General features: G+C 42.6%; 1 protein-coding gene across 1 annotated transcript in view; it reads right to left on the bottom strand.

The window, feature by feature from the left end:
* FAM155A (family with sequence similarity 155 member A) overlaps nt 1–13,012 on the bottom strand; it is a 614,278-nt gene that overhangs the window by 21,378 nt on the left and 579,888 nt on the right. The window contains exon 2 of the mRNA XM_003789615.3: nt 5,813–5,984. Within this exon, the coding sequence (XP_003789663.1) occupies nt 5,813–5,984 (172 nt within the window). The remainder of the gene's footprint in view (nt 1–5,812; nt 5,985–13,012) is intronic.

Below are 13,012 nucleotides of genomic sequence, written 5' to 3' on the forward strand. Positions count from 1 at the left end.
GCGCCCCCTGGTGGTCTAGGCCCCTGGTGGTCCAGGCATGGTCTCCTCCGCGCCCCCTGGTGGTCCAGGCATGGTCTCCTCTGCGCCCCCTGGTGGCCTAGGCATGGTCTCCTCCACTCTCCCTGGTGGTCCGGGCATTGTCTCCTCCGCACCCCCTGGTGGTCTAGCCATGGTCTTCTCCACTCCCCCTGCCTAATGCCTTTCAGGTCTTCTAGGTTAGATGAGGTACCGGGAGGAAAAGCAGAAGAATAACTTGAAGCACATCAGGATTTCCTCCAAAATCTGTGGAGGTGAGCAAGCCTGTGAGGGCCATGCTTAGCACAGTCAGAGCACCTGGGAGGGTGGAGTGTGCCCGACCGTAGCTTTCCCGGCTCACTAGCAAGGACCCTCAGGATATACAGGTGCAGGTGCCTTCCTGGCTCTACACAGACAGGCATGCAGCACCCTCTCTACAGCCACCCTTCCCCAAGCACTGCCAGGCTGGGCCAGAGCTGGTCTCTAACGCAGGCTTCCGCCCTCAGCAGCCCTGGAGTGGGTGTTCCCAGAGTCTCAGCACGTTAGCCACACGGAGAGATGAGACAAAGAAACCCTGCAGTGGTTGTGATGTCCCAGAATCCGTCTCTGCTGGCAGGCTTCCCACATTCGATTCCCACTGCAGCCTCTCCCCTACTTTCTGTTCCCTTGCCAACGGCAAACTTGAGCTTTGGGGAATACATATGGACAGAGAAGTCAGGAAAATCAATCTGAAGTATGAATTATGTATGGGAACTCAAACCTAAATATATGTACTTGAATAAATGTCAAAAGTACAGTGTTTTAATGGAAGAAATGTCCCCAACATGTGAAGTTAGTGTATTTTAAGGTTTTAGAATAATGTATCCCAGATTCCTTTATTTTATCCTGGCTATACCATGAACCTTCACATTTCTCTTTCGGCCTAAACTTTGATATATTTATTAAAAGACTCTGCATGACATGAAATGATGCCATCCCCATACTGTTCTTTTTATTTACAAAGGAAAGGCCCTGCATTATTTTTTAACAATGTACACACACTGGGGGAAATATATAAACTGGAAGTTGTATAAGTGTACAAATTAAAATCTACAGCAGGCAGAATTTTTCCTACTAAAATACTCTCTTAATAAGGAATTCTTTTCTGTCTTTTATAATTTTTTCTCAACTCACTGGTCACCATCAGACTTGGATTTTGAAAACGTTTCTTCTTTGATAGTGGTTTGCTTGCTCACAAGCAAACGGTGAGACAGAAGCATCTTAAATTTTCTTTCTAATGTGATCACTGCAGGAGACTAGCAGCGCCTCGGGGCTCTGCAGTGGCGCAACATGGCCACCAGGGGGCTCCCGTCCTCCATCTCATCCTAATCCGCCTGTCATGGTGAAGGGACAACAGCAGCCCACAGTATTTTCCCCAGTGACAGAAACATAACCTTATTCTTGTCACAGCTAAAAAAATGGAGTGCAGAATTTACATAGAATTCTTAAAGTGTGTTTTAGCTCCATTGTCAGTAACCCCCAGCAGACCAACTTTTACTTTTATTCTTTCAATAATTTCCCTACAAAAAAATGGAGCCGCAAATCACGTCTGTTGTATCCATCAATCAACCGGTAATTTTCTTAGTGCTCGTTACCATAGCGCCCACAGCCCCTGCTACTGTGCTGCTTCTGTTTCCTTAATCTTGGTGCACGATTGCAGGTAAGCAATCAAGAATTCCTCCAGGGACGGCTGAACGAGGCGAGGGAGTGGGGAGAGGGAAGCCCATGTAATTACCACGATGATGGGTTGACACCACAGACTCCAGAAACGACTTCCACCTCCTCACTTTAAAGATGAAGAAACTGAGTTTCCAAAATAGTAGCGCGTCTGTGCGCTGAGCTGGAGACGAGAACAGAACCCACCTCGAGAAGCGCTGAACGGGAAAGGCCAGGCCTCACCCTGACAGAGCCTCAGATTTCTCCCTAATTAATTTTTCAAATGCTCCTCTAGTAGCGTGTCAGTTTTATTCTTTCACAGAAAAACCAAGGGAAATCCCAGGTGGGGTGTCTTTCTTTTATCTCCTAAAACAGAGTCAGAATTGAACATGTGGGAGACGCCCTGTTGGCTGGGTCCGTGGTCAGAACATTTGGTGGTGACCTCTGTAGCCTCCCTAGTCAGAGACATTTCACCGTGACAGACACACATTCTCAGATAGTTCATTTTCCAGAATAAATTATTGGCTTACTAATAAGGATCACAGGCACACACAGTAGCAGATGATTAAAAAAATATATAGTTATTCAACTTTCAAATCTAGAGCTTGGGTAAGTACTATGAGCACCGTGAGGAAATCTGTGCCGGGTACTGAACGGAATAATTGTTACCCAACTTGTGAGTAACTCCTGATGATTTAGAGAAATTTGGAACATTCTGAACCTTCCACATGATTCATATCAACTCCAAGATATTCACTTTTTCCTGAGACTGAAAAGAATCCTAAGTATCAAGGTACCACGTCTAATAAAACAGTGAAAGCAAGAACTTGAGGTCCTATAATTCCATACCCTTAACATGCTGTGCACAAGGGACTCTGAAGAGAAACAGTCACCACATCACCAGTTTGTCATCAAGGAGATGCACCTTGAATCAAACTGGTCTCCTCGTGAAGGACACACCAACAGGCCATATGCAGTTCTGTGCGTATGGAAGACTTCTATATTGATGTTGATAAGACAGGTGTGTGTGTGGGGGGGAATCCTCAGCATCCTAGGGAGGAATCTCTATTCTTCTAGAAGCTTTGAATTGAACACCTTTCAAACAGTAGAAAACCATTATGATGAAAGGTGTTGAAGTTGAAGAAACTCCATCTATTTTTTTCTACTCTTAATGATCAATGATTACATATTTTAGCATGTAGAATGGAAATAAAATTATGTTTTTTTAAACAGAAGAATGACCAGAGGCAAGATTCAGGTCAACTTACTTGGGGGAATTCCTTTTCTAGAACTGTGTGGAGTGATTGTCATTGCATGTAACTCAGTAAGACGTGAACAGCTTTGGTCCTTGTGGGTACATGAAGTCGCTGGGTGCCTGTCACTCATGTGGCCTTGGTTATCGGCAGCCAGCTGGGAAACTAGAAAAAGTGTTTCCATTTCTCTTATGTATTTGGTCCCTTCCTGCAGACATTTCCTCCCAAATGCATGAAGGGACCTGAGATGACTCATGGTCTCTCCAAACTTATTTAAAAGGGTAAGTTGTTTGAAAATGCATTTTTGGGAGATGGGCCTCCAAAAATGTATGACTTATTAAAGTTTTGGAACAAATGGAACCCATGTGTTAGTCTCACTAGTTGCCCTAGAAGCGTGACAAGCCACTTGGCTCCATTGCTCACCCAGTGCTCCCAGGAGTGGCTCTCACTCCTTCCCAGATGGAGCCCACTCTGGGGCCCGTGTCCAGGGCAGTCCAAGGCCAGGGGAGGCAGCAGCAGTGAGGGGCAGCAGTGGAAATACCTCCCTCAGCGCCCAGCAGTACATGCTAAGGAACACCCAACTTAGACAAGGGTCTTCTAAGAGGCCTGGGCCGCACATCAGGAGAGGAGATTTTCCTGAAAATTATGTTTTTCATCAAATTATTTTGCAGAATTTCAGAACAAAAAGCCTTCAGAATTTATTCTGCACACTTTGAGCAGTTTAGTAATGAAAGAACCATGAGCCCAACCAAACAAAATTGGCACAAGAATCGTGAGGTTCTCGGTGATGAGATTTTCCCCGAAGCCCTCTAATAGACATGACATTTTTCTCTGGACCCAAAAACAAATCTTCCTTTTCCTCCTACTTTTTTTTTTTTTTTTAAAGGCGTAGCTCTGGTTATGACAAAGCTGTTTTTACTAAACTCAAAGACAATCAAAACTACAGTTTGGATTCTCTGCCCATGTTGTGCAAAAAGAGATTTAATCCTATCCTTAGCATTCTGGTGGCCTTGAACGTGTTTGGAGAAAGAGATGAACAATCAAACATATATTTCAGATTCACAAATAAAGGTAAAAACCAGGAAAAAATAGAAGATAAAGATAATAATCATTTGCCCTTCATTTGGTTTTTTAGTCCACTTTGAGGACCTGGTAGAAGCTACTGACCTCTAGGGAAAAAAACTGTCTGCATGTGAATTCACAAACATGGCCTTCACATCAAATGCCACAATGTTCTTGGAAGTCCTAATATCACAGGCACCTGACTATCTCACAGTCAAAAAAACTAAGGCTTTATTTTCATGGTGATTTATGGAAGGTTCTATGTGAAGCTCAAGATAAATGAATACTGTGTCTGGCGAATTTTGCCTCAGTCTTAAAGCAAAAATATACTCATTTTCTCCTCCTTCCCTCTATCCATTTTCTCTCTCTCTGTCTCTTTCTCTCTCCTCTTCCTCACAGCAGACAGAAGCTACATGAAAAAATGCTCTAAGCATAAACTAGTAGGATAACAAAAATGATCATGAAATCATTTTACAGATTAACATTCTGTGTACTAGGACTGTGGTCTATTAGTGATGTATGGCATGTTTAATCCTCATAGCAAGTTGACGTGGTGTGGAGGTTGCTGCTATTACTAGTTTACTCGTGATGAGATAGTCCTAGGAGAGACCACACAGGGCAAAGTGAACGGAACCCCACGTTCCCTCACCTTAGTCAGGTGTCCTTCCCCAAGTCTGGACAGAGTAAGAAATGGCCCTCTGGTTCTCTGGATGGGTTCTTAGGACTCCCTTTGGCTAGCTTAATAATTTAGACTTAGAACAGTACAAATAATGGCTACGTGTTCAAATAAGTGGTCCAGAAATACTGTGATAAATGCTCGTGTTGAGATCTTGATATGTCACTCTGTTTCCGAGGATTCTCACGAAGTCTAACATCAGAAGAGGACATTTGTGTCCCGACTTAACAATAATGCTTTATCCTGAAAACTGGGAAACTAAATATATTATTACTAAACTACATAGTTACGAGGATATTGTGTGATTTTATTTTTACTAAAAGAAAATATAGACCAACAACTCTGATTATCACGCCAACACGGCAAAGCATCTTGTTCTCACTGTCTACTTATTATTTATTTTAAAAGACAGACTACTTTTATCCTTTACATCTTATTTTGAATCTATATTATATAATGCTTATAAATATTCAAAAATGAGTGTTGATATTGGTGTTTTGCCTAATCTGAGTCATTTTCTCAAAGAAGTAAACATGGAAAGTTTACTGGAAAGTTAATGGAAAACATAAGATAGAATTGTACTTTGTCCTTACTGTATGGTTCTAATACAGACACACACACTCACAATAACTTTGGCTGCTATTTCTGTGTGCTTTTAATAAGTTTCGAAGATAAAAAGGCAGAAAAAATTCTCAGAAAATAGACATGGGTACATAAACTTGTTACCAATTTGAAGAAACATAATTTTACTCTCCTGATCACACCCTCGGTTCTTACGCAATGGAAAGATAATGCAGGCAGAATCCAACCTACTCTCAGTCACATGCATGGATCTCTGAGGAGTGCTAATGTTCTGTCCTCACAATTATCCTTTTGCAAAGTTAATCATGGTCATCTTGGTTATAGCTCAGACAATGTGGCGTCAAGGCTGAACCGTTTCTAAGCCCTGGCAGGGTTATCTCCAGTGCTTCTATTAATGAAAGCACGGAAAACTACCAGCTGCATCTTCAAGGTTATGTCAGTGGCAGGAAACAGCAAAGCAAACACCACATAAAAAGGCAAAACCACAAGAGACTGGGACAAAATCCCACGCGTGCTGCCCGCACTGTACCTGTGCAGATGAAACTGGAGAGGCCTCCATAGATGACTTCATCGTTGTCGGGCAATATAAAGGGACACCTCGTCTGAACCTCCAAACAGTATTGCTTGCAAGGAACTGTCTTTCTGCAGTTAAACTGTGTGACTTCAAAATACTGGGAACAGAGCCAGGCTTTGTAGACAATCTGAAAAGAAGAGAGAGAGAGAGAAGAATAAAATATACGGAGGGAGGGATGACGACAGTCCTGACAGCAACACAGGACATGTGTACAGTGAGCAGCATGCTGTGGTTCCACGCGGATCGTCAGAAAACCCTCATTTCCAGAAAGCCTATCTGCACAACGGCAGCTGTGAGCCGTAAAAACGCAGCAACGCAAATCTTTGCAGTAAAAGCAAACAGCATTTGATTGAGCCCTTAGAATGCAAAAGGTATTCTGGCATTTACTTGGGTGTAGCTCATTTGCAAAATAGTGGATTTGGGTAGGACCTAAAGTTTTCACAAGTCCAGCGGCATGTGAGGAGAGAGAAGAGCTTGGCCCTGTTGCTATGCTGCCTGGTCCTTATTTCCCGCAGCGTGCAGGTGCTCGGCGGCCACACCTCAATCGGACACTAGATGGCGCTGAGGGGGCTGGGAACCGCCGTTGCGAGAGCTCGGGCTGCGGGCCTCCCAGAACCAGCAGAAATGGACATCCACGTTCATGACTCATGCAGCATGCACTCAAACCTCGCTGTCTGCAAGCCCGGAAACACCCGGCATACATCAGACATAATACACTGTAGTTAGGAGTAGGAGGGTGGGAGTAGGAGGGAAGCCAAATCAGAAACACAGCTTGCAATAATCCACATTAGTGTTTGTTAGGCATTTATGTAATTTAATGAAATGTGAAGGGATTGTGACTTCATTAATCTCTTTGTTTGGGGTGGCTATTTGGGGAAATAAACATTGAAAAAATCTCCTTTTCGTTATACAAAGGAATAAGCTGATCCTTAATTCCAATGAAACAATGTACCCATCTATAGTACAGACGGCCGCGATTCAGCCGTTTCCTGGGGCCTCCACACCGGGGGCTTTTGCTCCTTTGTTTCTGAGGTTAACATTTTTTCAGTTATATTTTCCCTAGAAAAATGAAGGACCTACAGTTAAATATTCTCTGCGAGGTTATAAATATAATAGTAGAAAGATGGATAGTATTTATCAACTTTATGCTCTTTTCTAAACCAGGTACAAGTTTCTCGTGTAATTCTCAGCATCCATGGTATATACTTCAGAACACAACCATCAGTTGCCTTTTGTACAGGACTAATAAGAGAAGTAAATGGAGAATCCAGAATTCAAATGTTCTATGGGGTCCCAAAGCCTGTGTTTTTCATCTGAAAACTTTTAATAAATAATTTATGAAATCACAGGGGCATGCCATGCCCTAGGTCAAAATGTATTTGGTATAAGGAAAATTGAATTTTTATTTATATCTTCTTATAAGCGGGATCAAAACAAAGCTTTATTCTTTGGTCAGGGTGCCTCAGCAGAGGTTAGAGAGGATAAACGTGACTGTCAGATACAGTTTCAAATAGCCAAAAGTAAATTTTGTGGTTCTTTTCCCCCATATCATCAATGTTTCATAATCACCATCTACTTTGTTAGAAAAACATGTAAAAACTATAGTTTGTACAGGTCATTTGAATGGGGCATAGCATTAAAAGTATACATTGAAAAACTGCACCAAAAATACTGCAATGACTGAAGAAATCCCCATGAATTCAAAACTCTTATACATCAACTGGGGAGACAGAGTTGGGGTGCAGGTGGGTCCACAGAGGTACAGATGGACAGGGAGGGGTGTCGTCATGCTGTCAGCCAGGTTAGAGGCACTGGCTTCAGAAGAGAAAACGTCAGCAGGGTGTGGTGGCCCACACCTGTAATCCCAGCCCTCTGGGAGGCTAAGGTGGGTGGATTGCTTGAACTCAGGAGTTGGAGAACAGCCTGAGCAAAAGTGAGATCTCTCTCTACCAAAAATAGAAAAACTACCAGGGCATTCTGATGGGTACCTGTAGTCCTAGCTGCTCTGGAGGCTGAGGCAGGAGGATTACTCAAGCCCAAGAGTTGTTTGATATGAGCTATGATTACGCCACAGCACTCTCTACCCAGAGTGACATAGTGAGATTTGTCTCAAAAAAAAAAAAAAAAAAAAAGAGGAAAAAAATCACTGGTTCCTTCTTAGCCATACTTGGGGTGAGTTGAAGATATTTTTCAAAATACCATGTATTTTTATGTAATCTGATATAGCATATAACATATGATATTTATAATACAAACTGAGCTGTAATCTTAAAATAGACTGTGTATACTCTGTGGTTCCAGGTTCTAATTACCTTTTTAGATACTAGAGGAAATGGAGTATGTGTTTCTAACAATAAAATTCCATTATAAGGAAATCTCACAATCTGCATATTTCTAGCACTCTAAAGTCTAGAATCATCTGGGTTTGTTTTTTTTTTAGGAATACCCCTACCCCCAAGTAATTCTGGAAAACTGCACATATTTTTATACCAAATTGTACTCCCGTTTCCTCTCCTGCTCCCGGTTTGCCTTTATACAATTAGGCAGGTAAAACTGGTTTCTGAATAGCAGGCCACATTCCCTGCTTGCAAACTCTCAAGAAATCCTCTCTCCTATCTCGCAGACTGACCGTCAGGGGGGTCTGCACCTTCTCTTTGAAATTATTTTCCTCAGTGCTGCCCAGATGAAACAGATTTGTTTTTATTCTAGTCTCATGAATCTAATTTCAACTGGATCTCGCTTGCAGATTCGTTTTTTACTCAAAAAACTAGTAAGTGTTCTAAGTAGTTTTTTGTGCTTATGAAGAAAGGGATCACCACACACAGAGCCACTAGGGGAATGGCGGAGCCCACAGTGGCCGTCTCGCCCTCTCCAGGCCGGGCCTGCACTCTCAGTTCTCACAATCCACGTCCTCAGCTTTTGAATATGCAATGAAGATCGCTCACTTGCCTATTAAATGTTTTCTAAAATTTAGTTCTAGGGATAAGATGTCAGAAGGCAATTCGGGGGGAACAGTGGGAGCTGAGACAAAGTGAGGACAGAGAAGGAATATTTTATTGTTACTTAAGAGATTTAGGCTGAGAAGCAATTTTATGTAAGTAAAGGATTTATCTTTTCTCTGTACAGACATGTTTATGATAAATGAGGCAAAACGTGTACACAGCATGCTGGCTAAAAGATTTCACAGGAAACTGGGAAAGGTTTGCAAGGGAAGTAAAAAGATTCTCTGATTCTCTAAAAGATTATCTGAAATGTGAAATAGTAGCTTAGTAAAAATCTGCAAGCTGTAATGGAAAGAACAGAGAAACATCTGAGAATGTATTAGGCCTGAAAGAGATGAGGGTGGGCCATCTTCATTATCCGAAGGGACTGCTACGTGTGGATGACAATGGCTTTTAAAAAAAATGTAGAATCATAAGATAAAGACAAGAGGAAAAAAAAGTAAATAAATACTGGTAGGATATAATGAAGAGCTTTGCTGTCAGAAGAGAAGTGCGGAAATAAAATAGGTTTTCTTATGAGGTGCTGAGTTCCCAATAACTAGAAAAATTCCAGTAGACTTTAATTAGGTCTTGCCAAATGATGTAAGCGGATTCTTCTGCCACGAGGGGAAGAGAAATGAATGGCTCGGAGATATTGTCCAGCACATTTGTAGAAGTTTTTGAAGGAGGGAAGTTGAGAAAGATGTTTTGTGGTGGCACAGAGCTAACAGAACAAAATTATTACTTTGTAAAAGTACTAAAGGATTTTCAAACAAAGTAACATGATGAGACATGAAAACATTTATTTCATAAGAATGCTGTAATATAAGGGGGGTCAGAAACCTTTTGTTAACAGCTTAGCTTTCTCCTATAGAGAAAAATATTAGATGAAATGTTCTTCTCTGTGTCCCTGAATAGGATAAATAATTATAGAAGCTGAACAACACTTTTAGGCAGGAACTAAAATACGTGCAGGGTCTCTGGTGACACGTAATGGCTAACCTCTGTCCACCCACTCTCCTCACTCAAGGTCTGCCCCTCTTTCCCATCTGCAGAGTAGGAGGTCTGCTGGCTAATGATGCTTTCAAAGGGAATTTCAAATGACCTGTTCGCCGCACTCTCCCCTCTGCTCCGTGTCATTGGAGATGACTACGGACTGCACCAAATCTGTGACAGCTCCCCTCCATGCACCACGGAGGAAATATTCTCAGGCTGCAGCCTAGAAAGGGAACAGTCTAAATTATACAAATGGCCTAAATGAAAACGTCATTTTTACTTCATATCCGAATAAGGGTTTTCTCTTTTTTCCCCAAAGCTCTTTCTCTCTTGTTATTTTTCCTCATCATACCCTTGAGACGTGTCTGAGAGACATTTTGCAAATAAGAAAACTGAGGTACAGAAAAATCACACCACAAATGAGTGGAACTCAGCCCTCGCCCCAGCACTCTTCTTGGGAGCTCTTGTACAAGGTCTCCAGGGAGGACTTAGAAAGTGATAAGAATATGAACAAGTCTGGTCTCTGGAGCCACTAAGGGATGACGCTCCACAGTAGCAAGTCTTAGAGACCATCTAGCTCAATTCCTTGATGGAGAGTTAGGGCCTAAGAAGGTCATGGGTGACCTAGAGGTAGGCAGGGTCCTGGGGCACGCGTGCATGGGCCACCAGGTGACTATTTTAAGGGCACGCCCTGCTACTGGGAACAATTGAGTATGATTCATTACTAACAGGTCCATCTGTTCTTTCAAGTCACTTCATTTCAGATCTGGACCTTTGAAACTTTCCCTTGCATCTCTGCATAGTATGAGCCCTAGCCCCAGAAGGGTACTTCCAGGTCCCCTCTGAGTTTACTTCCACTTAGGAATCCCCATTACTTGTGTCAGGAATCCCCATCTCTTACATAGGCCCCTTTGAAGATGTGATCAAGAAAATATGCTTCAGCAAAGGCTAACAAGAGGAAGGACAGCTGTGTCCAGAGAATTATTTTGCACACTATTGATGAAGACTAACTGTTTTTAAAGACACCTTTCACTTTCTGGAAAGCTTTAGTTATAATGGCATGATCTCAGGAGAAAGATGGAGGAAGGGTGTTTTGTTTCCTAGTTATGGGGAGGGATGCTAAACTACACTATAGATCTCCAGACTACACTACAGACCTCTAGACTACACTGTGGACCTCTAGACTATACTATAGACTACTAGACTGAACTATGGACTTCTAGACTATAGCACAGACTACTAGAGTGCACTATGGAACTCTAGGCTGTACTATGGACTTCTAGAATACACTAAAGACCTCTATACTGCACTATGGACCTCTAGACTATAGCACAGACTACTGGAGTGCACTATGGAACTCTAGACTGTACTATGGACCTCTAGAGTACACTACAGACCTCTAGACTGCACTACGGACCTCTAGACTACACTACAGACATCTAGACTGCACTACGGACCTCTAGACTACACTATGGACATCTAGACTGCACTGTAGACCTCTAGAATACAACTGTGAACCTCTAGACTGCACTGTGGACCTCTAGACTACACTGTGGACCTCTACACTGCACTATGAACCTCTAGACAGCACTATGGACCTCTATACTACACTATGAACCTCTAGACTGCACTGTGGACCACTAGACTGCACTGTGGACCTCTAGACTGAACTGTGAACCTCTAGACTACACTATGAACCTCTAGACAGCACTATGGACCTCTAGACTACACTATGGACCTCTGGACAGCACTGTGGACCTCTAGACTACAATATGGACCTCTAGAGTATACTATGGACCTCTAGAGTACACTATGGATCTCTAGACTGCACTATGGATCTCTAGACTGCACCATGGACCTCTAGACTGCACTATGAAACTCCAGACTGCACTATGGACCTCTGGACAGCACTGTGGACCTCTAGACTACAATATGGACCTCTAGAGTACACTATGGACTTCTAGAGTACACTACGGATCTCTAGACTACACTATGGACCTCTAGACTGCACCATGAAACTCCAGACTGCACTATGGACCTCTGGACAGCACTGTGGACCTCTAGACTACAATATGGACCTCTAGAGTACACTATGGACCTCTAGAGTACACTACGGATCTCTAGACTACACTATGGACCTCTAGACTGCACTATGAACCTCTAGAGTACACTATGGACACTATGGACTAGAAAGGAGCACTTTACACACTAGTTAGGAAGACCCTGAAGTCATCACCGCTACACCACTAACATTTGTTAACAGGGAGTTGTGCTCAGTGCCCAGCACACACCTGTGTTGCTGTCTTATTACCTCTTTTGGGTCTGGACTTTCCATTTGATGATAGTTGATTTGTGTAGGGTCTTTTGCTAAATGCCCAAGATTAGCATATTTCCAATAGAAGGTCAGATTCTCCTCACTTTTTAAATGTCTGCCTCTCTCTCTGAAAATGTATGCCTATATTTTAGATTAGATTTACATTATAAACAAAATAGCCTGCTGGAAAAAAATCACCTTGGCTACATTTTTTATTACCAAGAAAAACATCAGATATTAAAAATTGATTGTCATCTTCAAATCAAGAGGTTGAGTTCCCTTCTTCCCATGTATTAGGAAGGACTCATTTTGTTTTCACATTTGTAATGTTTGTTGATTTGTTGATGCATTTTATTAGACCCATCTCTGTCAGCTGTCTCAGTGGCCTGAGTTTGGAGGCTGTGTGGGTGAAGTAGGCAGTTATGTAAGTGCTAGTCTGTGACAGCGACTGCTCAGACTGGCGCGCTTTGATGCAGAATGCATGTTGTTAACAATTTTCAGTGGGGGCGAGACACAAAATAAATGTTCACATTCTTATCTGAATGTCGGCTTTCTGCTCTGTCTGTGTCAGTGTCTGGTGAAGGCACACAGGACCCAGAACTTGAAATCTGATGTATTCTGAGAGGAATCAAGGGGAAATCCCACTGCCTCAGGCTGAGCTGTCTGTGGAGAAGGTTAGGGCAGACAGTGCCCTGAAAACAGGCTCCCTGGCCTGCTGAAGACTCACAGCACAAACACCTCTGCCAGGGCTACATCTGGCTCCATTTCCTGAAGTCAAATGCAAATGTCTAACTAGTTTGTGTTGGTGACCCACTTTCAACACAGGGGCTATTCCCTGGTGTTTGAGTATCCTCAGCTTCCTGG

This window comes from Otolemur garnettii, unplaced genomic scaffold (genome assembly GCF_000181295.1).
Source record: "Otolemur garnettii isolate 467f Iridium unplaced genomic scaffold, OtoGar3 scaffold00034, whole genome shotgun sequence".
NCBI classification, from domain to species: Eukaryota; Metazoa; Chordata; class Mammalia; order Primates; family Galagidae; genus Otolemur; species Otolemur garnettii.